Source organism: Pteropus medius, unplaced genomic scaffold, assembly GCF_902729225.1.
Source record: "Pteropus medius unplaced genomic scaffold, Ma_sr-lr_union100, whole genome shotgun sequence".
In the NCBI taxonomy this organism is placed as follows: Eukaryota; Metazoa; Chordata; class Mammalia; order Chiroptera; family Pteropodidae; genus Pteropus; species Pteropus medius.
The window spans coordinates 2016579-2044393 of NW_024356335.1; the positions used below are offsets into that span (position 1 = coordinate 2016579).

At 43.2% G+C, this 27815-nt stretch overlaps 1 protein-coding gene across 12 annotated transcripts in view; it reads right to left on the reverse strand.

The window, feature by feature from the left end:
• MAPKAP1 (MAPK associated protein 1) overlaps positions 1 to 27815 on the reverse strand; it is a 229154-nt gene that overhangs the window by 45911 nt on the left and 155428 nt on the right. For 9 of the 12 annotated variants that reach the window (XM_039861615.1, XM_039861617.1, XM_039861622.1 and 6 more), the window contains one exon: positions 9898 to 10005. The exons of the other annotated variants lie outside the window; for them this stretch is intronic. In XM_039861615.1, coding sequence (XP_039717549.1) covers positions 9898 to 10005 — 108 coding nt within the window. The remainder of the gene's footprint in view (positions 1 to 9897; positions 10006 to 27815) is intronic. 12 annotated transcript variants of the gene reach the window in all.

A 27815-nucleotide genomic window follows, 5' to 3' on the forward strand; every position in this document is an offset into this window, starting at 1 on the left:
AGTGAGAAAAATAAGGCTCAGAATGTCATCCTGCTGGTGTAGCCATATAACAGTATAAGCTGGAGCTAGGAACTGAATCCTGGTCTAAGTCCAAGAACGTGCCCTGAACTACCACATAGCCCCTTGGATAAACATGTTCCTCGGAAGGGCTGGGGCTGAACAAATCCACGGGCCACAAAAATATCGGAGGAGGACACAACCATGCCTGGCCTTGTCAGAACAAAGAATCGGGGATAAAAGCTAACAGTCGCCACTCTTTCCATAAGACTCACGGTTGGATGCCTAAGTGACTCATGGAGAAAAACTCTCCCTTGGCTTTCTACATCCATCACATTTTTTTTTCCAAAGGCCTTTTAAGTCCCCAAAGCCTCATAAGCCCCAAACTTCTCTTCTATTAAACACTTCCCTTTGGCTACTAGTCATTTTTGCTGGTCTCTAAAAAATAATCAATAGGTGATATACTGTAACACGCGCGCGCATCCACGCCTCTCTGCAGTAATCTTTTCAAAGCCATCGAGCTCACACAGTAGGCTGTATTCCTCACGGCATCTGCCGTGCTCCAAGCAGGGTAGGGATCCTTGCTGCCAGTACCTCGCCGATGAAACTCTCCGAATGAGAGCCTTGCACGGGGAAATTGCAGACCTTCCATAAATCAGGGTAATCTTGTTTTATGAGGTGATCAGAAGGAGATGGTTTTAGGTTTGTGGAATTTCTAAAAGGAGCAGATCACGGAAGCGGGGGCTTCAGACCACGTCGCAGACCCTGCCCGAGCCTCAGTCTCTGCTTTCGGCGCTGTCTCCCTTGCGCCCTTCCATGCTGCTTCACTCATTCATTCCCAAATATGCCGACCCCTCCCTGAGGCCGTCCGACGAGCAGTCCCTTGGCCAGGAACATTCTTCCCTCACTCACTGTCTGACTGACTCCTTTTTATTCTCTCTCAGGAGTTCTCTCCTGCTCTCACCAGCTCCAGCCCCCACTATACCCTCGTATCCCCTTCCCAGTACAACTGCGGGCTCCACAATGTGGGGGGGCTCCCTCCACTGTCCCAGCACAATGGCCCAAAGGAGGCCGCCATCCATGTCTGGGGGATGGACGAACGAGTATGTGCCCGGAGTAGAGCCAGCCATCCTTCAGAGGATGAAGCATGACCAGTCAAGGGTCTGAACCACGGGGTCATTAGCGGCTGATGACAGAATTCCCATCACTCCCTCTTCCTCCGACGTGTCTTTGCTACTGTTCAAGACACAGGAAAAGCAATGGGGTCTTCTAAGGAGCCAGGACATTTTGACAATTCACATGTCAAAATACAGTTCACGATAAGACAGTACCTAAGAACTGTTAACATCTGATCAACACTGAGGCGTCTCTCCCTGACTTCGGTCAGAAAGTAAGGGCACGCATGCTGAAAGAACCCCCCACCTCCCATCAGGGCAGTCACTGCAGAGATGTCACCTGATGCATTACCAAACCATTAGTCAGAGGCTGCAGGGCAGATTCTGGGGCCAGGAGCCGACCAGAGGGACACAGATCCCTGTGCTTTCACTTAGAGTCCATATGGGGTTTGTGGCTCGTCAAACATGTTTCCTTACTGCTCTAATGTACCAGAGTATTGCTTAATGAAAGTTCTTAATTGTAATTCAATTAATTACATACACAGAGTCCCCAATTACATTTTCCAATAAGACATTGGCTGTGGTACAGGTCTAAATGCACTTAACCAATTTTAATATATTAAGACCAATTTCCCTTGAATACTAATTACTACCTAATGATAAAATGAAAAGGGGGAATCTTTCAAGAAAGGAGGAGAGTGAAAAATGCAATTGATGTGAAATTTCTCAGCCCACATAGTGCAACTCAGACACTCAGTACGGAAGAAGCAGGTGTGGACAGGGCACGAGTTTGCCTCTCGCACAGGTAGTACTGCCTTTTGCCCGGGTACCGGTAACCTACCCTTGGTGCTGGCCAGTGCACACAGGGGCCGGTGGACAGTGTGAGAGGCCAGAGGGAAAACAGGAATAACAGAGGGTGGAAGGCCAGCACATACGTGAGCAAATCAACTGCGGTGTCTGTGCACAGGCGCTCGCCTTGTGTCGCAGGCACGATGACCGATGACACCAGGAATGGCCAATACTTGCGTCGTGCATGACACTCTTCTATGTGCTTTTAATGTACACGATCTCAATTAACCCTCACAACGGCCCTAAAGGGCAAAGTTTCCCATCGCACTGTACAGACGGGGAAACGAAGCTCACGAAGGAGTTGCCTGAGGTCACACGGTGGCTGCAAACATCTGCCCTTCCTTCCCCCTACCACACGCTGCCACAGCCAGCCCACGTGGACCGGGCAGCAGGAGATAGAGACACGGGTATTCTTACATCGGGGAGACTATTTGTCTCATTTCAATTCTGTCAGCATGCAGCAAGCAGGGAGCTATTATCCAACATCTCCTTGGAAAAAACCCTCACTCATATAGAAAATTCCTGACCGTGAACACTTCCCCACCACAGCCAGACATAATGACGGGCTTTCAGCGGGAACGCAACCTGGATCCTAACCCCACCACCTCGAGTCACTTCCATTTGGAAATAGAGTTGATTTGCATGATCACGTTTTCTTTCGCATTTGAAGACCGCTGTTGCGGTACTATACAAGAGGCTTAGAGTCACATGATAGGAACTGGAGACTTTGGTAATTTGTTACTGAAGAAGGCGCCTCCGGAAGCCACGCGGAGCCACCTGGGAGTCATCGGGGCTGGCACACACAGGAGCAGGGGTCTGCTCGCTACGCATGAGCATCACGAAGAAGAGCTGGAACACACACCCCGAGATAAAGCAAACATGCCCTCACTATCTACACTGCCTTTCCTCTCCACCCTTCTTTATTCAGTAGTATTGGTGGTGGCAGCAGTGATGGGGAAGCCCGAGCACCGCCAGCACCACCATGAAACCCCTACACACAGAGATGCTCCCCTAAACCCCGAGTTCTCTTTAAAAGCCATCCTGCTTGCCTCTTGCAGCCCTAGTGAGAAGCCTGGTCGGGCCAGGGACTCAGGAGACTCGCTCCATCTGGGAGAATGAACCATACCTGGCCACAGGCACCAGATGCAGATGGTTCCTGCTCCGAGCCGGGGGTGGTGGTGACACTCCACTGTGGGGCTGGGCAAATCCATCCGGCGGAATCAGTGATCGGAGAGGGGAAGGAGAGGCACTGTGCCTGAGCTCAAGGAGCTGCAGCCAGATGGCCTGGGCAGGCTTCTAGGAGGAGACAGATGCCTCCTCTTCTGGGTCTTTAAGAGGAAACTTAAAAAAGGTAAAAGAAGGCTCTCACAGACTGAGACCCAGTGATTCTCTTCCCTGCCACTTGCCCTTGAGCTGAGGCCCTACCTCAGTACAGATTTAGGTTAAAAAGATTAAGAATTCAATAAGGTACTGAAATAATGGAAGGTCTCCTTGAAAAGGAAAAGAGATCAAAGGAGGCTGAGTTGATGTTTAAAGAGCTAAAACCTTTTTCTATAGCAACTTCTATTTAGGAAATAAAATAATTAGATTCAGCTGTTTCACTAGACTTAATGGAGAGAAGACGTGGTTTTCTGGGCCCCTAATTCTTATTCACGTCATCATGAGCAAGTCACCCCTCAAAGCCTCTGTTTCTTCTTCTAGAAAATAAAGATTATGACCACAATGGCCTAAAAGGTTATTATATGAGAGTATTTGTATCTCATTTAAACCTAGAACAAAACAAACAAACAAAAAAGCCTTGCAAAATAGATTCAACCACCTCCATTCAGACTAGGGCTTAGAGCGGTGACATAATCTGTCCCATGTCATAGGCGGCAGAGGTTTACCCAAGGTCTACCTGATTCCACAGACTGGGCTTTTAAGCGCCGTGCTGAACTACTTTAGGACGGACTAGTGAGTGGTGAAACAGGGAAAGACACGGTGTCTGACACTTTGTTGGTACTCCATAAAGCCAGTGTAATTCGGGGTCTATTTTAGCCCTGATGATGGGAAATTCCCAAGTTTCTCTCTCAAAGCTGTGCAAAGAAGAAGTTGGTTCGTGCTGCATCTTTCTTCTAAGGACCTGGATGGGCTCCTCACATATGATCAGTGGGTAAGAGAAAAGGTCACAGGCAATATTTGGCAGAAAAGGAAATTGAGGCTCAGTTTGGTGCCAGGATTTACACAGACGTTTGGACAAGAATGGCAGTCTTCTAATGTTACATCCTCTCCATAATGTACTCATGCTTCCTTCTGGGCTGATTCCAGGTTCTAGCAGACAGTTGGCTGAAGGATGTACGAGATTATCAGACAAGAATCCACACTGGAAAGCTCAAGGACTTTGGCTTGTCATTTTCTTATTTAGGCCAAGATCCAAGCACAAATGTTAGCTCTCAGTCCCTAGGCAGAAACTCTCGTCATGTCAGCTTCATTTGCAAGCTTCTCTCTCATAGTATATAAAGACAATTGTCATCATCGTTCTCAGGACTGCACCAATCTCAGGGTGGGCTTTGGAATCAGAGAGTTGACTTAAAATTCTGGTTCTATCATTTACCGGCTGGGCAAGTTATACTTCTCTCCACAATTAGGATAATATCTTGTAGGGTGGTTATGAAAATCCCTACAGAGTATATTTTTAAAGCAACTAGCACAATGCCTTACAACAGAAGGCCTGAATAAATAATTAAAAAAACAACAACACATATTTTGCTGTTGTTGATAGAAAAAGTTATGCCTCATCTCTTCTCAGAAGAAAAACTGAAAGGCCATATTCGCCCTTATGGCTACCTTCTCAAATGGTTTCACTCGAAAGGTATCCATCTCTTCTGGGACGTTTGCTGAGAAGTGCCCTGCTCCTAAGTTCTCAGGTCCCGTGACACCGACTTCCAGCCTTGCCCCGCGCCTCCCTCTTCCTCTCTCCTCCCATCACACACCTCCTCGAGGCCCTGACAGTTCTGATTCTAGACCTTCACGACTGTGGCCCAGCTGCTCTGTCAGCCACAGGATGCTGCTCTTTCATTATTTATTAATTATGGTTAACATTTATTGTTTATTACATGCTAGGCACTGTTCTAAGAGCTTTATGATTATTAAAACTCATTGAATCCTCCTATCAACCTTATGAGGGCAGATAAACTACCCAAGAGGAGTTCAGTTAAATGGGCTAAGGTCACACAGACAGTAAGTGGCAGGGCCAGAATGTGAACTGAGGCAGTCTGGCTTGACAGCATATTCTCTTAAACACTGCATAATAGAAGCTCATAATTTAGTTCACTTTGAAAATGATCTAAGGATAGCAAGCCTGTCTTGATCAAGTATACCAACAGTAGTAAAAAAAAAAAAATTCCATTTCTGAAATATTTTTCTTTGTGTCCAACTTAATAGGTAGCTGGACAACAATACCTGGTTCTTGATTGGAATTTCTATATAAAACTAAAAAAAAATTTTTTTAAACCTTTTCTACAAAAATAATAAACTTTTTATAATTTACTTCTATTTTATAAAGACTAGCTATAATATTCCATTGGTTCCAAACCGCTGACTGCCTTTGTCCCCTGTGTAAGTGCTGGTAAAGGCCTTTTTTTAAAACTAATACAGTGATTTTGACCCAGCACAAGAACTGGAATTTCTTGTGAATCCTTTCAGATGGTGCCGCTGAGGCTCACAGATGTCTCACAAGCTATTTAAGACCATGCTTGTGCTTAGAAGTGTGGTAAGAACAAGTGCCTAGGTTTCAAAGCTTTATCCATCAATCCTCACGGCTTCTCTTTCCTGGCATAAGAAAGTTGGGTCTCGTCTTGAAAACAAATTTGAAATCACAGTATACTGTGGAATACTTTGCAGCAGTTAAAAAAGAAAGGTGAATTTATATGTGAATAATATCTGGATTAATGTAGAATAATCTCTACAATATATTGTGAAAATACAAGAAAAACATAGGACACTGATGAGTCTGTCATTTGGTTTTAAAAAGGAAGAAAATACAAATGTGTGTGTATATTGTACAGTCATCTCCCAGTATCTGTACGGGATTAATTCTAGGACCCTCGGTGGATACCCAAATTCACAGAAGCTCAAGTTCCTTACATAAAATGGTGTAGTATTTGCACATAACCTTCAAACATCCTCTTGTATACTTTAAATCATCCCTAGATTACTTATAATACCTAATAAAATGTAAGTTATAAGTTAATATAACTTACTATGTTAATAGTTATTTTTACAGTTCTATGTTAACAGTTCTTATACTATATTGCTTAGGGAATAATGATAAGAAAAAGTCTGTACATATTCAGCGCAGGTGCAACCACTGTGGGCCTAACTGCATAGTACACGTCAGCAACAACGTAACATTTTTTCTAAATATTTTCAAACCACAGTTGGTTGAATCCGCAGATGCTAAACCCAGGGATAGAGAGGGCTGACGGCCTATGTGTGTGTGGGTATATTCACATACATATATAGAATACTCTCGCATATGCACAGATCAACCCTGGAAAGATACTGAAGATATTGGCAACCACTATTGCTCTGGGAGGGAAATTAGCGGGGAGAGAAGAGAGGCTAAGTTTTCACTCTAGTTTGTTATCTGAAAAATTCTTTTACATGAATAAGTGTTACATATCCAAAAATATTTACCAAGGTGCTAATACATAACATTTTATCTTATTCATATAACAAGGAGTCAACATTCTGAAACAGAATCCACTACAGAGTTTCTATTATGTGACTTAGTTCCCCTACTGTGCTTAAAGAGTGAAAGATAATGACAGGGAGGGAGGGATTACCCACTTACATTAGGCTAAAAAAAATTAGATAAGCAAGTTACAAAGGGGTGTGTTGTTCTGATTCTTCTTTTGGTGAGCCATGGGATGGTACTACAAATGCTCTGAGATTTCGAGCATCGTAAGAGGTATTCTCATTGTGTAATCTTTACGTATGTGACCTTGTCTTTATTGTTTTTTTGCTTTTTTTCCTTAGAAAGTCACGCGTGCTCATTTTAGAAGCTCTAGAAAGTACAAGTATAAAGGGGACAGAAAATTATGCAGAATCTTGCCAGTCAGAGACGACCACTATTAATATTTTGGCATTTTCCTTCCAATTTTTCTTCTATTCTTTTTGTTTTGATATTACACAGTTGATATTAGTCTAGATGTGTTATTTTGTATCTTTGACAATTTTCTCTTTTAATATTATATCAAAGTCATTTCTTTCATAATAAAAACTGTCAGTAAACACAACTTATAATGGCTGAAGGGCATTCAACACTTCCTGAGATGACTGTTCTCCTTTTAATCTGTTATTATGGCAAATTATATTAATTGGGATTTTTTTTTTTTTAAATAAACTAACCTTGTACCCCTAGAATAAAACCAACGGGTTGCTTCATTCTTTTATTATAATGCTGAATTCAGTTTGTTAATATTTTGTTTAGGATATTTGTACCTCAGATTGGTTTGAAAATTTTCTGTTTTGTACGGTCTTTATTAGGGTTTGGTAACAAGATTATAACAGCCTCTTACAATGAACTGGAGAGTGTAATCTTTTCTTCTATTCTTTGGAATAGCTGATATAAGATTGGGGTGGTTTCTTAGGTATTTGGTAGAACTAGCCAGTGAAGTTGCCTGGGGCTGCCTTTTCTTTGTGGGAAGGTTTTTAATCATGAACTCAGTTTTCGAAATAGTTATGGGAGTATTCAAGTTTTCTATTTCTTCTTGTGTCAATTTTGGCAAATTGTTTTTTTCCTTAGGATTTTTTTCCCCTTTCGTTTACATTTTCAAAGTTTTTAGTATGGAGTTTTTCAAAACAACCTTGTATTATCTGTTGTGACTGCAGGTTCATTTTTATTCCTGTTATTATTTGTGTTTCTCTGTTATTTGTTTCTCTTCCATGTTTTTGACCCATTTCATTAGAGGTTTAGCAAGTTTGTTAGACTTTTCTAAGAACCAACGTTTGGTTTTGATGTCCCTAAATCTTCTATTTCATTAATTTCTGCTTTTATCTTTATTGCTTCCTTCCTATTATTCTCTTTACATTTCTAATTTTTTGAGCTGAATGCTTAGCGTATTACTTTTTGGCATTTCTTCTTTTATAATATGTGAATTAAGAGGCTGTTAAATTTCCTTTAAATATTGCAGCTTCCAATACAAACGATATCAGGACAAAAACTGGTCCTAGGTCCTGATCTTACTTCTTTTAGTTCAATCTTCTCCCAGATACTGGCCATTAATTATTTTCTATCTTGTGCTCTCTGGTGACTTTAGAAGAATGATCTGTATATATTAATCAGCTTTTAAAGTTACCTTCAGTGAGAGAATTTGATCAAATTACTTAATCTGCCTTTACCAAAAGGTAGACACTCTGCATAATTTCCCAATATAGGAGTATTACATAGATATTATATACATATATATTATAAGTATTTAATGACTATCATTACACACAAATCTTTATTGTATTTTAGGTTTCTTGATACTTCCAGCTATATTATAGTAACTTACACCATAGTCAACAACTGCTTGAATTTGCCTATTTCCCTGTATTCCCCTCAGCAATGAGGAAGGACCCTTTTTGAAATACCTGTCTTGTTTTATAGGTGAAAAGTATTACATTTTTGCTTTAAAATGTTTGTATCTTAGATTGTTGATAGGGATAAATATTATTATAAATGTTTACTACTTATTCAAATTTTTTGGACCATTCGAGAATCCAAATGATTTTGTGTATTTATATAAACTACTTATAACTGGTTGCAGACTGTGATGGCACCAACCTTCTGCCTTTGAGAATGTGTTGATAAATGCAAAAAAGCACATTTTGCTTTCTTGGTGGACTCTGAGCATGCATCCCCAGACGAGGCCGTGAGGGACTCCGGGCCAAGAGTAGCGGCCTGGGGTCAGTGGCGGGACTAAAAAACTGTCATTCATTCACTCATTTAATCTACATTACTTAGCTCTTGCAGTACATGGCTTATAGTGGGTGATGAGTAAATATCTGGTGAATTAATGAAGGGCAAGCTGGTATGGATCAGGGACACCCTCACAGCCCTGACAATCTAGTGGGAGAAATAGACATCAAATGATCACTCAGAAAAATATATAATTATAAACAGAAATATATGCAATGGATAAAAAGTAGTGTGCTTTATGACGTAATATAATGGGGGATTCGAGTGAGGGATGGATCAGGTGTAGGTGAGGGGGGACAGTGATCACGGACAGCCTCTTTGAAAATGTGACATTTAAACTGAGACGAAGGATGAGAAACAATGAATCAGAGTGGCGGAAAGAGTGTTCCATGCAGAAGAAACAGCCTGTGTAAAAGACCACTATGACCTGTCTTCACATGCCACTTGCCCCTTAAGTCAATGGGAGTGCAGAGGAGGGGATGGCAAAGGTTCACCACTCGGATACTCTAAAGAGAGAATGAAAAGAAATGAACTGAACTTTTAAAGACGCTTACAACACAGCACTAGGAACCACCACACTGACTCCTGCCAAGAGTACGCAAACGATCAGAATTTCCTACAATCTGATGTCTGAACAACGATATAGTGATACTGACCAGGGCCAGTTGCTTTATATACAGAATAGCCTTTGCCTAAGAAAAGGCCTCATTTTTCTAAGCTGTTTCCAGGACTGTTCCTAGCTTAAGAAGATACAGTTTAACAGAAAAATATTAATCACAGAGAGCTAAACAGGAAGCAGACTCGCTACCAAAAAGCACGAAATCAATCATTTCACTTTGGGATATACTTTTGGCACGAAGGCTGAAGTCCGCCTTGGAAAACAGTCACTTCAAATCTGCCCCGGGAAGCCAGACCAGCGCTCCCAGACACATGACGTCTAAGCATGTCTGTAACGGACAAAGCGGGCACAGAGCGAGGTGGCCAACGTACTGTTCTCGCGGACCAGGCAGAACTCCCAGGCGCTCTGGCTCTCCAAAGTGCTCTCCAGGTCCACGGCGACGTTGGGCTCGCTCTGCTTCTCCAGGCGGTACTGAGGGCCTGGAAGATCAAAGGGGCAGGAGGGGGGAAGGAAGGCTGAAACAGTGAACTTAACATTGAGAAAACACCACATACTGGCGAAAAGCTGTTAAAGCACAGGAAAACGCTGAAGCTGTCTCGAGGGCCTGGCTATCCGAGACGGAGGGGTTTAGGGGTTTTCCCCACAAGGTTTCACGCGCTTGTCTGTTCTATTATCAGGTCTGTTTTCGCTCAGTTCCCCCGAAACAAGGTGAGAGGTAGATAGCTTCTGAGTCAGACTGACGCGGATCACAATGTGGCCACACAGACACGAGCAGGTAACGCACCGTTTTCTGAGCCTGCTTCCTAATTAGGAATGTGGGAATATTTATAACCTTAAAGATTATTGTGAACAGAGATGACAGTCTCTAAGAAAATAAGTACCCGTTATTAAGAACCATATAATAATGAAAAATCAGTTATACGCAGGAATTAGGTATGTTTAGAACTCTAATATGACGACGGCCCAAATATTCAAAAAAATTTTTGAAAAATCTGGAGAATCTCAGGTTTCTGGGTCACAGTGATAGAAGGACAGTGGGTGCTGATTCATGGTTTTGCTGACAAAGACACAGGTTCAATAATCCTACAAAGCAGGAATCTAGCTATCCTGCACCACACGGGGTTCTGGTGCATCGTAATAACACACTGGGGCATTTTAGACATTCATTCATGTATTTCTTTGTCAAGCCAAATGACAATCTTATTCTCAGAAAACACCTAATGGGTCCAATGATCAGATTCAAAAGACTGTTCCTGTTGTTAACGGTTATTGAAAAGATTAGAGGTGTAAGAAACTGTCTTATTATTTTGACTATGAAAGGTGTGTTTGGTCAGGCAGAGGCGGAGGCGTGAGGGAGCTGAGGAAAGCATCAGAGGCCTCATGGGGCTCCCAGGCGGAACGTGTATTTTTAGATATGTTCTTAAGCCGTCGTCAGCTTACATCCAGTACTTCCCCTTCATCAGTGTGTGAGGCGCTTCACTCATCTCAAGTCATTCTCCTCTCCCACATTCTGTGTTCGACATCTGTAGCACTGTAGTTTCGTGGTACATTTGATCTTTTCTCTAACTGGTATTTCATTAGCGCTTCTGCCAGTTCTCAGAGTTCTCACATACGTCCAGTCCTTTTCATGATATTTATAGCTTTTAAACCGTTACCAAGTAAAACAATGCTCGAAACACAAACAACTACATATTTAATCCAAATACATGCTCAGAAACCTACACAATTCTTATAAGCTCTAATATACCGTATTCAGGTCAAGAAGGCATTGTAGTTCATCATTATACATGGTTAAATTTAACTTCAAAAATATTAAGCAAACAAAGGTATAGAAATACAGGTAATTCTTAGTTTCCGCTGTTACCTGTCAGTGACATTCATCAATTATTGGGCATATTTGCTGCTGATCGTTGCATGTTACACATTCACTGGTGGATGTAATCACAGAAAAATCATGCCTAGCTAAATTTCAAGAAAACTTAGCTGGTGAGAGCCTCCCACGTCCCCTCCTTTCCTTCCTACAACTACCTTTCGCGGCTGTGGGCATCTTCAGACCACTGGAGGGAAAGAAGTCACCCCTGAACTTGGAGAGCTGCTTTCTAAGACACTGGCCTGTTAGACGATCGTGTGTAAGGCGCCGACATCCACGTCTCTGAATCTACAGGGAAATCTGGGTACCGAGTTTAGCTACAATAATTCATTTTTTTTTTTTTTGAGAGCCAAAATTTGGGAACAACCTAGGTCTAACAAAATATTGTGAATTATCATGAAGATATTCAAAGTGATGTTGCAAAATTTTTACTTTTATGAAACATCTTTTTATGAAAAAGTATAAGTAAAGTCACAGGGTGGGTGGGGGAAGACTGGAAGGTTATTTACAAAATGTGAATAGTAGTTTTACTGGATAGTGGGATAATGAGTGTTTTTATTTTTCCTTAGTGTTATTTTGTATTTTTCACATTCCCTGTAATAAATAAACGTTACTTTTATAATTTCAAAAACATCGTATAAACTTACAAGCCCTCTGATATCTTACTATGCCATTTTTGAGGATACTATAATCACCACGCATTGCAGCATCTCCAGTGGGTCTTGCGCATGCAATAATTTAATCAAAACCAGACATAACCTGTTTACATAGATCAATATTTTTATCTTAAGTAACCCTGCAGCCTGACATGTTTACTCTGACTCTGAGAGCAGTATACAGGGTGCTGGGCTTCTCGTGCTGCCTGCCTTCCTGACAGCTGGGCTGTAAGTAAGCCGCCCCTTTCCTGCTTGCTGGGCGCCAACGCCTGGCTGCATTAAGGTGTGCTTCTGGCTGGTCTCCTTCGTACACGTTTTCCTTCCAGTCACTGTAGCTGCTTGGGAAACGTGAGGGAAGCCAGGACAGGCACGGAGTACTAGGAAGAGTCCCATGTCCCGAAACACAAGTCCCTGTACCACTCTCAAAGCCCAAAATGCCATCATTCAAGATTTACTTCGTCTCTTGGGTCTTGCAGATATTTCTATTAAAATAGTTTATTTCCTGAAAGCAGCTTTAGGACTTTTTCCTTGAAGCCTAGATAATGACTCTCATTTACTGAGTGACCATTATATGCCAGGCACTCTACATTTGTTACCTTATTGAATCCTCAGAGCAACTCTAACAGGCAGATACTGTTATTCCCATTTGCCACACTGGGACTCTGAAGGTTGGCAGGGTGAAGTAACTTGCCCAAGCTCACAAAGGTAGGAATTAGAAATGGAGAAATGAAACCCAAGAGTCTTTGGCTCTAAAGCCTATGTGTTTTGAACCTTTCTTGCTCTTGCAAACTATAAATTACTGGCCAATTATAAAGAGGCCATAGTTTATTCCATAAGTATAGATTTTTGTAGATTTGTGGATTCATTTGGGTTCTGAATCACTTAACTTGTGGTTTCTATAAATTCAAAATGAAAATGATCTGAAATAATTTATTTTAATGAAATCCACACATTCTAAATATCCCATGCTATAAGGCCACCTTATCTTTCCATCCATTCAGGATCTCTCTCCCCGTCTTTCCTTAAGAATATTCCTACGCATGCCCAGTTTTGTCAGCAACTGAAATTCTGAGTGTTACCTGCTCTGGGGACTCCCTGCTCTTCCATAAAAGCTAAAGACCAGCTTGAAAACCCAATTCTGAACTCAGCAAAGGACTGGTGAGTCTCGACTTTGGGGAAGGTAGGGGTGGTTAAACCACAGATGTGACTCGAGCTCTAAACCCAAATGGAAAACTATCTCTTACAAATATCAATTTCTCTCCTAATTCTTGCCAGAACACTGGATAAGTTATCTCACACAGGTCTTCCCCTGAAAATGCCAGACTGATAACTTCAGGCCATACTGTGTAGGCAAGAGGCAGGGTATGGATGAGAAGCAATAGAGCATGATGATGCAGGGCATGGACTTGGCACCAGACTGCCTCGGTTCAGTCCCGCCCGCCTGTACGACTTAGGGCCAGCTTACGTAACCTCTCTGTGTCTTTATTTATAAAATGGCGACAATAATAGCACCTACCTCATAGGCCTGTCTGAGAATTCAGTGAGTTAACAGTTGTAAAGCAGTTAGTAGAGTGTCTGATACATTAATAGTATTATTTAAGTGCCAGCTTCCTGCTTCGTCAACCTTCTCATCAGCAGACTGCAACGATACTACTACAAGACCACAACATACCATAACATGCCTCCTATGTGCCAGGTATTTTATATAGATCGTCTCATTTACTCTGTCCCCTAGGATGTAAAGAGTATGAATTTCATTTTACAGAGGAAGAAACTATGACTTAAAGAGGCTAAATGACTTGCTCGATGTCCCACTGGAACTAGGACTCACACTCAGGACTGCTGAGGCCTGCACTCTCTATATTATTCATAAACCACATGCCTCACCCGTAACTAGTTCTTAATCAATGTCTGTTGATGATAATCAAGATTATGACAACCCGGAGCTACTATTTATCAAGTTATAGTTTCCATCGAATGCTTGTTTAATTTTTAGACAGCTGACATGAGGGGAAAGAAAAAAACCAGCAGCCAAAACCATTTAAAAAAGACAAGCTGTGAGGTCAGTTTCTATTAATATACTTCTGCCAAAGAAATGATTACATAAAATCTAAAAGGCTCTTTCACACTGAACAGGACATAGTTCTCAAGGCAACATCTACCCTTTGGAAAGAGGTTTTAAAATGTCACAGCTGCGCATGAAGCCACCGCCCTCCACTTCGCAGCAGAGGGGGACACAAAAGGAAGATTCTGGAAAGCCGTTCCTCTGCAGCGACAGCAAAATCTGCTTGGGCGTTCCAAGGATGTATTTACTGCAGGAGTACCATGTCACCAAACGGCCTAGGAACAAAATACTGCTCTGGGCACTTTGGGAGGGTTCCAAGTTGTAACACCCAGGCAGGATTTTTATGGGATTTTTGTAAACCCAAGGCGAACATTTCAGCACATACAGTTCAAAGAATATCTGTAGTTATCTGCTGGGTGGTGGACACATACACACGTACTGGCACACTGGTCCCTTCCTCCATCCCGTTAATCCTTGACTGAAACATAAAAGGTTTTAGTATGCAATTCCTTAACAGCTGAGGTCAGCTGAGACTCGACACCCAATGGAGAGCCAAGGGCAGAAGCCCGAGGAGAGAGAAGCCATCCACTGCCCTCGATCATTCTGCATCTTATTTCTAAAGACTCATGGGAGAAACTTCTTTCAGACATCAGGAGCAGAAAAAGTGCACTTCCTCGGAGCCATCAGTGTTAGGCAGTTTGTCACAAATCTTGTAACCGTGTCCCTTTCTCCTTTGTCCATAGGGAAGATCAACACTAAATGTATGACTGACTGTAATGGCTGGACATTCATTTCTGTGTCATTTAATCCTCTGGATCTTTATTTTCCATTTTTCTTTCATGTAGTTTCAATGTATGTATTTTTTTATCCTACTATAATAATGTATGCATTCCAAATGCTTTTTGGGTTGAAGTGGGATATAAACGAATTATCCTATCATTATTACTGCTGAGCATGAGAACAAACGTGAGGACCACCTGTGTGAGGAAAAACGGTAAAGTCACCTCACAGACACACCTTCATGTCAACTGTTTTCCATTCACCAGCTTAAAGAGCTGCTTTAATCTGCAAGAGCTTCTTGTAGCCAGAAAAGGATTACGTGTGAGCAAATAAGAGGTGAGGCTGGGCTTTGAGCAGCAAATTTCTGGTGTTTGTGTCCTCTCGGGGAGTATAACTGCTGGCTATACATTCTGGGGAAGTTATTTAATCTGTGTATTTTCTCGTCTTTAAAACGAAGGTAACAGAACATCCCGCAGAAGGTTGCCGTGAGGATTGAGCCAATCCCTCGGCTCGGTGGGGGTTCGAGGGGAAGCTGAGGCTGGGATGCTTGGCCCAGACTGCTGGACGAGGTTTCGATTCTCTCTTGTACGCAAGTGATGCTAACGGAGCAGGAGAGTGACATGATCAGCTTTATATTTTGGTAAGATTCTTCTGGTGGCACTTTGACAATGGGATGGAGGAGACTGGTGGCAGGGGGACCATTCGAGGCACATCGTGCCAAGCCTCGTCTGCTCTATGGCAGGGGCCGGCTGAATCCCGAGTTCCTCACTGAGCCAAAGCCATCGCTGACACACTGATGTTGTCAACAGCAGAGCTCGGTCAACGTCAGCTACTCTAAAATGTCTGCCTTCAGTGTCAGCCCTATCGCTTATAACTCTTCCTCTAGAGGCGACTATAATCATTTTCTGCTTGATCTTAATATAAGCACTGAATTATCGTCAAGTGATAACCACTACAGCTTATACCCCCTCTGAGGCTCAGGTCGGACAATTTGGAATTTAAATAATAAAAAAGGAACAAGCTGACATGACAATAAGGTCAGACTTTAGCGTCTTCTCTGAGCCAATACACAATTTGCTCTCAGTGAAACAGCTGAATATAATCGAATTAAATACGATGCCTATTACAAAAGAAGAAAGACCAAGGCTGTTCCAATAAACCAATTCTCCCACCTAGTTACACGGCAAAACCTTCAGGAAAGGTTTTGAAAGCATGACCCATCAGTTCTAATTTTTAAAACTTATCCTTTCAGTCAAGACTAGAAAAAGGCCCATTCCAACTTTTATCTTTACTACAAAGTGCTGTTATCTTGGCCTGATGTCAGGAGCTCTATCTCTCTTTCTGCTGACAAGCAGAGACGAGAAAGATAAGATTGGAAACGAATCTCACTTCTCTGAGTAAATAAATAATCAATACTCATCTAAATGTAAATGAGAAGGTAGCCCCTCTGATAACAGCGCCCTTATCAGGGAGCCAATTTTCTTCAGACATTTGGCCTCAACCAAATCACCATCATTCAGCCCCAGCCTAATGGCAAAAAATCGTAACTAAATTGAACCGATCACCAGAGATCAACCAAGTTCGGCCTTGGCCACTTCAGGTTCAAATGTTTGGGAATGCAATTTTGCCCCCATTAACTTTCAATAGCAATGAAGAACAGACTGGTCAAGGGGCCAGTATGTGCAATAAACAAACCCCAGAAAGGGGGCCAGTCGGAGGATGAGAAGGGGGTGGGTTCAAGTGTTTAAACGGGGTAACTGTAGCAAACCCCAAAACTGAAGGGAAGTCCGACACGGTGGGGTGGAGAGAGAACAGTCTTTGCTCTTATCAAAGGCTTGGCTGAAACTGAGAAGACATTTAATTTGCCTGACAATGATGGTTAAAGTTTATTAAGACAAATGTAAATAAAGAAAAAAGATCCTAAAAAGCTACAGTAGCTAAAAATAACCTAAGGCTCAAATGATCAATTTCTTCCAACTAATTTGTACCAGACTTACACCTGACCCAGCAGTGCTGTGCTGACCTGATTTTACTGAAATAAGACGCCGTCCACAAGACAAATCGCTTTCAAACCACTGCACTGGGGCTTCCATTTCTTTGCTGCAAGACTCAATTCACGGCTGATGAGAGTATTGGGGAAATTATGACTATTATTGATAGGACAGCAAAATCATTCTTACACAGTAGTCCTCAAGTCGACAGAAAGCTTGCACTGGACCATTAATGAAGGTGTCAGCTAGAATCAGAAATTAAAGACAAAGGGTGGGAAAGGCCTAATTTTTAGAGCACATTAAGGACACCTTGTGCAGAAGCAGCAGCCATTTATCCTCTTAAGAGTAACAAAGCCTAAATAAGGACCCAGTGAGGAGCAGGCTGCTCTGCCTGCAGTCAGGGAAGGGACGTGCTTCCTTTTTGCTTGGCCTGGGACTCCTGGAGCACAGGCTCTCAACACTGTCGGCTTCCAATCTTCATCAGTCAAAGGAGGCCCTGTCTGGTGAGACAAAATGACTCAAAGTTTTATCATCTTTGCTCCTGATGAGTTTCTAATCCTAGAAGGTGGACATGTGGTGGCTACAGCGTGGGTTCTGGGGTCAAAAAGAGTTGGATAAAAATCTTGGCTCTTTTACAAGCTATGTGACACTGGGCAAAGTTATGGGATCTCAACCTTCATGGAGTAATTGCAAAGATATGTGTAACACAATGCCTAGGATATAATAAACACTCGGCAAATGTCGGTTGTTATACTGCTGTGCAAACTTAGCAAAATCATCAATTTGCCCTTTTTGAAACAAAAGTGACTGACATTGAGGTCTCTCCTGGCCCTTAACAAAGTGCTTGACGTGCATTAGCTCTATGAATCATAAAACTCTCTGAGGTATAATTCCCATTTTACAGGGGAGAAAGAAAATGTGGCGTGGTTTTTAAGTCACGTGCGAGGGTGAGGCCAGGACAAGGATCCAGGTGTGTGACTACAGAGCCTATGCTCTTAACTACACTGCTATGCTGGATCTCAGAAAGAACATTCTATACTCTTCTTAATCTTCAGGTTGAAAAAAAAGAAACTGCAAGATTGAGATGACTTATCAGTTCAGAAAGGATGTTAGGTGGGGACGGAGAGAGAAGAGAGAGGGGATAGTTGGTCTTCAGAGGTCAAAATTGAGGGCCCCCAGCCCTAACAGCAGGTGCCTATTAAGTGATGGGCACTTAATATGAACACCAGCTGCTTGCCCTGATTTTTTTTTTTTTTTCCCGGGGGGAAGAGGACTTTTTTCCTAAGTTAAATGATTTACAGAGTTACTGCTTCAATCCACAGTTCTGAAAGTGTGATTTCTTTAGGGTTTAACTATACCCATTTCTACTCCTGTTACAACTTTTTTATTGCGATAGAAAACATTTACTGGAAATATGTTACTGCTATTACCAGGTCATAAAATAAAAAGAAAAATAGTTTATGTATTGCCATCATTTCCAAGCATCAATCAGAAAGTGCCACGAGGAGGAGAGGAAAGGGCGTGCGGCTGAGATGTCCTTCTTTGTGTAGCAGAAAATGCAGGAGCATCGTAATTCTTTAGAACGCATTTCCTCTTGAATACCCAGCCTCACAGATGGGCTCCTGGGAGGAGAGGAAGGCACACCTCTCGGCACCTCCCCTCCTCCCTGCGGCCTGGCCTGAATCCCTGTCACAATCAAGAACGCTTTCATCCCAGCTTCCTCGGGGCCCTGCTTCTCTCTGCACCGAGCAGGCTGGATTAGAAGCATTTTTGTCTATTTGTCATTGTTTTGCCCCCACCCCCCTCCCATCGGGGTACTCTTTGAAGATGGGGGTGGGGTGGGTGGAGAGGCTTTTTAAACATCCAACCTCATTCCCCGAGGTCCAGCAGAGCAAAAGGCTCTTTGTAGGTGCTCAATAATCACTGTTAAATAGAAGGGCTTCGACAAGGTGGCATTTAAAATTGAACAACCTTGACCCAACAAAGGAATCTATCCTGAGAAACATAACTTCAAGTACACAATGAAACCTGTTCAAAGATGTCTGAATATCAAAACGTGCAGCACTGCTTTAATATCAAAAATTGCACACAATCTAAATATTCTCCAGTAGGAAACTATTAAATAAATTATGGTATATATTGTACAGTGGGATGTTATGTGGCTGTTAAAAAATTAAGCTAAGTTAGAAAGACATGGGAAGATTTCTATGACACAATATTAAATTAAAAAATAAATAGAATGTATAGAGTATGCTCCAGTTTAATAAAGTAAAACCCAGCTATATGTGCATTTATACGCGTGAGTGCATATTTGCTGAATACACGCAGCAACACGATCTGAAAGGAGATGAGCCAAACTGTTCTTAGTCACTCTGTTAACCAGAATTAACTCTGGGTGTGGGAGGCGTAGCAGCAAAGATGAAGGCTTTTGCTTTTTACTCTATAGACTTTCATCTTCTGGATTTTCGACAGTGGGCATATACTGGCATTACTTTTGTCATTAAAAATCCAATTAAAAAAAAATGAGGTTGAACAATTTTTGCGGTGATTCCGGCTAGATCAGATTAGGGCCTGTGGCCTCTGGGGCCTCCTCGCCCCGTCGCTGGCTCCTCACAGATGCTGTGGGCTCAGCAGCGGCTGGGGAGACACCTCAGCAGTGGCGGAGCCAGGAACTAAAATGGCACAGAGCTTGTTCGGGGGTTCTGTGGTCCAAACAAGCCATGAGTTGGATCACAGAGACTTCCAGAGCTGCTCGAAGGAGCAAGGCAGCACAGGTGAAGAGGGCTGGAGCATCTGAGGCTGGCTGCTGGCGTCGAGGCAGCTCACTGAGAGACTGTGACTGCGGACCAAGGCTCAGAGCACCCACCTGCTACTCTCTCGCACCCCGTCTGGATGACTGTGCCTGCCCGGTCCTCCTCATGGATTCCAGATGGGCTGTAGAAAACAAAGGGCGACCGTCTCTCTCTCTGGCCTGCTAGACCTCCCTCTAGGGCAGCCCTGATGCCTCCATTCCGGCGGTCTGTCAGGGGTCCATGCCTGCAGCTCCGTGTGACAGCTGTGTGACCCTGGGTAAGTACCTTAACCCTTCTGTGCCTTACTTTCCCATCTGTAAAAGAGGGATAATGACAGTACCTACCTCTTAAGAGTTGTTCCAAAGATTCAATAAGTCCTACGCTTGGGCTGCTGCTTCTGCAGTAGCACTTTTTTTGTTGGGGGGAGGGGTTGGGGAGGGGGGAAGAGTGGTTTCCAGTTTTCCAGCAGAAGCCAGAACCTCTAGAACTGGTCTCATTCCCTTCTCCTTCTCATCTTCCACCTAGGTGACATAGTAATCGAGAAACATCCTCCAAACTATGCCACTTCAGTCCTCTGTGCCCTTGCTCACACTCATCTGCCAGATTCGCCTTGCCTCGACTGCACTTCTCCAGCACTGTTCTTTCCTGAGAAATCAAAACTCTGCTTCGGACCCACTGCCTCCGGACTTCGCAACCCACGCTAGAAAGACCTCTGAGTGGGCTTGTCTCTCTCGCATCTCTGCATCCCCAGGACGGTCACGGCAGAGTGTGCTCAATGAGTATACTGTGACTAAGCAGAAGCCCAGTCTGTTTGGCTGCCAGCCTGACCCCCTCTTCCTCCAAAGCAGACTTGAAGATCTACCTCCATCTGATTCCGCTGTCTGGGAACTCCAAATAATGCCCCAGTTCTCACCAGTGCGGATCAAGCTGAGACACTGCTGCTGTGGACACTGCCTGGATGACCAACCCTGCTGGGGGCCAGTCCCGCCTCCGGATCAGTTCGGTCCCCTCTCCCGGGCCTGCCTCCTCACGCCACTGCGACCTGTCCCACCGTGCTTCCTCCCAGAGTCCTCTGAGCTCCAATGCACATGAAACCTGCTCCGTACGAGAGCAAGAGGAGGTGAGGCATGGCCAAGCCCAAACTTCCAAGCTTGGGGAAGGCTGGAAGCCGCCAGGCAGGAGCCGCCTCCACACTGTCCCAGGCGGAGAGCGTGTTCAAAGGGACAGACCCTTCACCACCAGGAGGAATGCTAAAAGTCCATATCTTGTCACTAACCTGCCATGAATGCACTTTCCTTTGAAAAAAGGAGGCCTGATATGACTTGTAAGAAAGAAATATTTTTTTTTCCTCCTTCAAATCCAGATATCACTTGTTAGAAAGGATGGAAGCCTTTAACACTGTCCCTTAGCATCTAATTTTTCAATCCAATCTGTTTCTCTTGAGTCGGTGTGACATTACCAAATTTTACATACAGTTATCTGTTGCTCTGTAAAGAAATACAGATGGCTTTTGTGGAAATAAACAGTCATTTATTTTAAACAATTGTAAAATAGTTTATGGAAACCAGTGGGGTAATGCATTCAAATAAATGCCAAAACTGGTTGACGGGGCGCCAGGGTGCTCAATCACACTGCTGAGGAATTCAGCTGTGGGGAGCAGACAGTAAATCCGGAGTGACAGAATTTCCCGTGATGGCAAAGGTTTCTGACATCCAGTCCAGTGCTCAAAAACCACAGCAGTTCAAACCCATTTTCCTTAACACAGCCTTGACAGCCAGTGAAATTAGTGAATTTAGTCACAAGCACCTAAGGACAAAAACAAAAGAAACAAACAAAAAGGAGACTTCATCTGTCTGCAGCCTTTTCTGAGTTACACAAAAGCGGTGACTCTAACCCGAGTCAATGCAGACGAAGCTCGGGGCCAAATGTTTTCAATCATCGGACTTTGTTATGATACGGTGGAGTCTGAAGACTTATATTCAAAGCTGCTTATGCCTGAGACGGACTTGGGTAAACTACACCCTCTCTGAGCCTCGGTCTCCTCCTCCATAAAACGAGGATAACAGTTGCCACGTACTTGACAGGCTGCTGAAGAGATTCGGTGAGGCACCAGGAGTGACAGTTTTCTACACAGAGCAGGTGCCAGTGCCCCTCCGATGGAAGGGAGTCTAGCCCTGGGTGAGACCGCAGGGCCTCGTAGGGGCTTCCATCAACTCGCCAAGGAAGCGCTGCGGACAATGAACAGCAGGAACGGAGAGAACTCCAAACACGCTTTGGCTTTTAATTTTACGGGACAACAGACTATAACCTTTTTAACCTCTCCTTCTCAGATCAGCTCTTTTTCCTTGTAACCGGCTTTCCAACGATGACACTGGGTCTCCCGATGAATCAACCCAGTTGTTCATCAAACATTAACGGAACCCACCATGTGCCACGCACCGTACAAGGCACTATAGATGCGAAGGTGATTAAGACTGATTCTGGCCTCTACGGAGTCAGCGTAGTGAAAAAGGCAATCAGTTTGGAACACTTCTTACTCATCTTCCTCCTTCCTGTGGACATTAAGTCAACTCCCCATCCCGTGGACCCTACCCGCTTCACAAGCCTCCCTTGCATTGCTTATCACCCAGCCCACAGTAACGGTCTCCCCGCCGGTCTCCCCGCCCATCTCGTGGCCTCCAGCCATCCACTACTCTCTGGAGTCAAACTCTAAGAGTTATCATGCCCATGCTTAAAAATCCTTCCGCAACTTCCCGGTGGCCAACTCCTTATTCTACTCTAGACTTTCTATCCATTGCAATTTCTTGTCCTCTATGATCCAAACTGGTGTCCTTGCTGTTCAGTGCATATACTTTGCAGTCTCCTGCCTCCGTGTCACTGCCTGCTCCGCCAGTCTGTCGAAACCACGACCGTCCTCTATGGTTATTCCCCAAGTCTTATTTGGCCTCCGTCGACACTGCGTCTTTTCCTTGACTGACTTCCATGAGAGCTTCAGTCTCTACCAGTTTCCCAGACTGGCTGCTTCCTTTCCCAGCAGTACCCTGCATGGCCCCACCACAGCCATCTGGGCTGCTGCCTCAGTCGCTTCCACTAGCTGAGAAAGACATTAATGCGGGGTTCAAATCCCAGCGACATCGAGCTTTAAGACCTTGGGACATTATGTAAGTGCTCTAAGCATTGTTTTCTTATCTCCAAATTGAAGATGATGATAATTTTTAACTCATGAGACTGTTTTATGGATTAAATGAGGCACTATAGCCTAGCACATAATACTCAATAAATGGCAATTATTTATTGCTGTATTGATACAATTTTGCACATTTCACCACGTTGAACTCTGAATCTGTTAGATGAGAAGCTAAATGACATATCTTGTTTTACTTTAAGCCAACTGTGGCTTCTAAGCCAAGATGTTAAAATATGCTTCTCTTTGTGCTCCACATACAAAACAAAAAGGCAAAAGCAATGGAAAAAGTGGCAGCGGAGCGGGTAGAGCAGTGTGGCTGCCAGCCATTTTCCTTTCTGGGAGTTTTCCTTCTTGTTAGATCTATTATCTGGGAGCTGGGCTGCCCTGCTGGCTTTCCATTTGCCTTGCTAATAACAGTAAATCCAGCAGCTTCCACTGCAGCTCCTGTCTCCTTCAGCTGACTCTGAGGCCAATCAGCATTTCCTCTCTGCTGTCAGATGTTCAATGGGAAGTCCTGCTGAAGAGAAAATTTATGACAAAAGTTTCTCCAGCTTTTAACCCTTCTGCACGTCCAGCCCCAGATGCAGAGTGCTCCAGAGGAATGCTAGGTCACTCCTGCACGTGCGCACCTATGTTCTCCCTGGTGCTCCGCTGCTCTGACAAGGGGCCTCGGACCCCTGGAAAAGCTCGAATGAGCAGCTGGGCGGACAGATGCACATGTTCCGGGCCGCACCTGATGTGGGATAAATGTGCGCTGCGTTCCTTAGCAGCCAGCGTCTCTGTTCAACCATGACTCAAAGCAGTCATACTCATAAACAACGAAGTGTCCTATCACCAAATGGTGAGTATGGCTGCGCCTCAGAGCAGTGAAGCTGAAGGGAGGGGCAGAACTAACACCTATTGAGTAATAAAATTATAGCGGCTATGCGCCCGCTGTCTGACGCAGATTTCTACTTAATTCTCATAATGGTATGAAGATAACATTCTCATTTCTAGATGAGGAAAATGAAGTTCGAACAAGCAAAGAAACTTCCCAGAGAGCTAGAAAGAGTAACAAGGACAAGAGTGGAATCAGGGAGATGTTTTCAGAACCCAGGTATTCAGGTCCAGAGTTAAGGCTAGCAGCCAGCAGCCAGCAGCCTGTGATCTAGTTGTGACCTTACATCGGCATGACCTGAACAAGGCCACCAGTTGGTAGTGGTAGTGTGAGCTTTACGCCAATAGAGGAAGTGTGGTCCTCGGATCCATGACGGCCATCCCTGAGATAAATCCTCCAGGGACTGCAGAGGAGGAGAGAGCACTGGTTCTGGCTTTTGAGAGACAACGGGTGATCCTTCATAATCTCCTCAGCTGGAAGAGCTCGCTGGCCATCAGCAGAGGCTCGGGCTCACTGGCAAAGGTGGCAGTGGTCGGCAGCCAGCACCAGGCCCTTACAGACCTTCTGTTCTTGAGAAGAAGGGTCTCATCGCGGGGCTTTTATTTTAGGTAAGTTCAAGTCTTTTGGGACAGCTACGTTCTAGCTCACTGGGCTTTTCTATGACCTCTTCTCTACCTCTCCACATAAGTTAGACAATATAGTTAACCAGATCAGTAGATTTAGTACGCTAATTTTTGTCCCAATTAAAAAAAGAATGTCAAAATGTACATGTGACAGCTGTTTGGGACTCTAACGTTGTGGAAAAGCAGCTGTGTTCATTTACATTTGAGGCATCAGTCATCCCTAGAATGGGATGGCGTACTTGGCTAAGAGCTTGTACTTTAACCTATGGAAAATACAGATCACAGAGACAAAATGCTGGCAAAAGTCACCATGTAACAGTTATACTTGTATAACATTTTGGTCTTTAAAGGTTTGAAATGTTTATAATGAAAAGCCACTATTTAATAACAACGTTCTCATAGAAAACTGACATCTAACACCATGAAATGGATTGTGGCTTTTAGGAGAAAGTTTCCAAAAAGAGAAAGTCCATGTAAGGGAAAGAAAGAGAAGTATTTCTAAGCTCTAGGATTTGAAAGTAAGCTGTCTTTTCACAAATGTGAAAAACTATTTTTACTTTTATCAAAGTACATGTATATATAGTTTTACAAGTAAATAATAAATACAAGTTCTATAATGAAAACCAGTGAATTCCCTGCCCATCTCTGAGTCCCTTCTCACTGGCCATTAGTTTAACCTTTTTGGGAAGTTCTTTTGGTACCGACCTTCATATTTTTATTAGCATTCCTAGTCAGCTGCTTTAAAAATTATTTCAATGTCACACAGTATCTACTCACTCTCTGGAAGACGAGGATTGAGCATGTGCTTTCTCCCCCACTCGTTCACTCCCTGCCTCCTCCCGTCCCACGATGGGAAGTGAGTGCTTTCATTTTTTTTCTGTAACACAGTGTGTGCAGTAGCTTCCTCCTGCTGGGCACCTGTACTTGATTATCGATGCTTAAAATGTCTGTTTTTGGTACACTCCTCTGACTCTCCAAGAATTCATTAGAGATTCTTGTCATTAAGGGAACCTGGAAAGCAACTAATTTCAACTGATGTACACTGTGTTTCATTTTTAAGACATTTACATTTTTACTTGATGATTTAATTCTGAGGAAGTCTGATCAATAATAATCAAAGTACAGTGAATGGCTTCCTGACTAGACTGGCTTTCACTGCTTCTCCTTAGTTCATTCCACAGAATGTGCCAGCCACCAACTCTGGGCCAGCTTCAGTGCTGGCAAACCAATAAAAAAAACCCGTTCTTCTCCAAACCGTCTCCCAAGGAAAAAGGGGGGTTCTCATCCTTCTCCTCAGTAAGGTTCTCGTCATCATCTGGTGAGATCAACGTATTAGGGACTCACTGGGGCAGGCCATGGTGCCTCTGAGAGGAGGCTGAGCAGCTGAGGGACAGTGTTCTTCCCAGCAGCTTCCAAGCCTGAGATATGGCCCAAACCTCTTCATTTTCACTATTGATCCACATGGAGCCACTCGCTGCTCATGAATTCACGCAGCCATTGCTGCCCTCTGCTTCCTCTGGGGGACACTGAGACTCTTCATGGAGGGATGTGAGGGGCTTCGCATTTCAACTCTGTCTGTAACTTCCATAATCATTCGCTTAAGAACCATGCTGCTGTTTAATTACATTCCCTCTTTCAAATGTTTCCTGATAAGAAGCAATAGACTCCATGAGCTACTCAATGGTTAATACTCAAGTATTTAAAAAATCACTTGTAAACATGTTTGTTACGGGCAAGTGTAGTTTATCCGCTTTACCTCTCAAATCTCTGGCAGAGTGGATTTGCTGATCTAAGCTGTATGATGAATGAGGCTTGCGTTCATTAACCCACGCCTACATATACGTTTTCATGTTAGTCAAAAGTCATTAGAGTTGACTCTCTGGATCTCGTTTTCTCCTTGTTCAAAGTAAAGGGTGCCTCCAGCAGATCCATACCCAAACACAATCCAAAGGCTAGTTCTATCACAGGGTATAAGATTTCTCTAGACTTAATTCATTGGAAAACAAAAGGTGCAGGCAAAGGCCAAGTTGCATGGGTAGAAAAAGAAGTAAATCAAACCCTAAAAAGTCAGGTTTTACGGTGTGCTCGATGTGGCAGTGGCAACAGAGACAAAGGCAGCTGACCTTCACTGAGCACTTACTATGAATTGTTTTACGTGCATTCAGTTAAAATAACCACCCTACAAGGTAGGTATTATTACCCCATTGACAGAAAAGATAACTCAAGGTAGAGGGGTTTGATGACGTGCCTAACTTCACAGCTGTGTGAAAGGTACAAATGGGGTGGGGACCATGGCTAGTTGGGTTCCAGAGTCCAGGCCTTTGCCACTGAATCACGTGCCATATCTAACTGAAGCAGCAGGTGCACTTGGTGTTTCTAGGGAGAAAAGCACAACGGCCTCCCCCGAGCTGTGGATCCTATAACCGTAGCCAGTGGGAGACATACAGCACAGTGGTTAGGACTGTAAACTTTGGCTTCATACATCTAGGTGGCGTCCCAGCTCCCTAACTCACTAGCTGTGTGACTTTGGACAAGTCCTGTATCCTCCTCTCTGACCTTTACTTTTCTTACTTATAAAACAAAAATAACAATCAATTCAAATAGTTGTTTCAGGGATTAAATGACATAATAAAAAATGTCGTTTGGCAGACTGCCTGGAAAATTTTGAACATTCATTAAGTGGTAATAATCATTATTATATTCATAACTCTATGTGCTACTTAAAGCCACAGATCAATGGAAGAAACTACGACCTCGAAGATGTTATTTAACATAAAAAATAACGAAAGATAAAATATCCTACAAATAGAAATAAAGAGTAGTGTTTTCTATGCCATCAGAACATATATTTGTAAGTCCAGAAATTTATACTATATAAGTAGAATCTAAGTTATATATTTTTAATTTTATGAGGTCTTTGCTATTTTATTATGAATATTTTTAAGTCACAGAAAAGCTGAAAGAACTGTACACACTACCTAGATCCTACAACTAACACCTTATTATACTTGCTTTATCATATTTCTATTCACCAGTCCATTTACAAAAATGCATTTCTAAGTAAGGAGCATACAACAGTATATTCACTCTCAACACTTCAGTGTGTATAACATTACCTGGTGTTCAATATTTAAGATTCTTCTACTTTATAGTAAAATTTACATACAGTAATATGTACAAATCTTATAAGTACCATGTAATAGTTCTGACAAATGCATACACCTGTGTGACACCAGCTCCTGTGAATATATAGACTGTTATCTTTACTCCAGAAAGTTCCTCCATCTGCAGTACATCTTGAGTGGGGAAGCTGGGGTACAGGGAAAAAAACATTGGGCTCAAGAATCAAGAGGTCTAGGTTCAAATCTCACCTACATGGCTCATTAGCAACACACACATGTACAACACACACATGCACAACACACACATGTGCAGCCTCAGTTTCTCA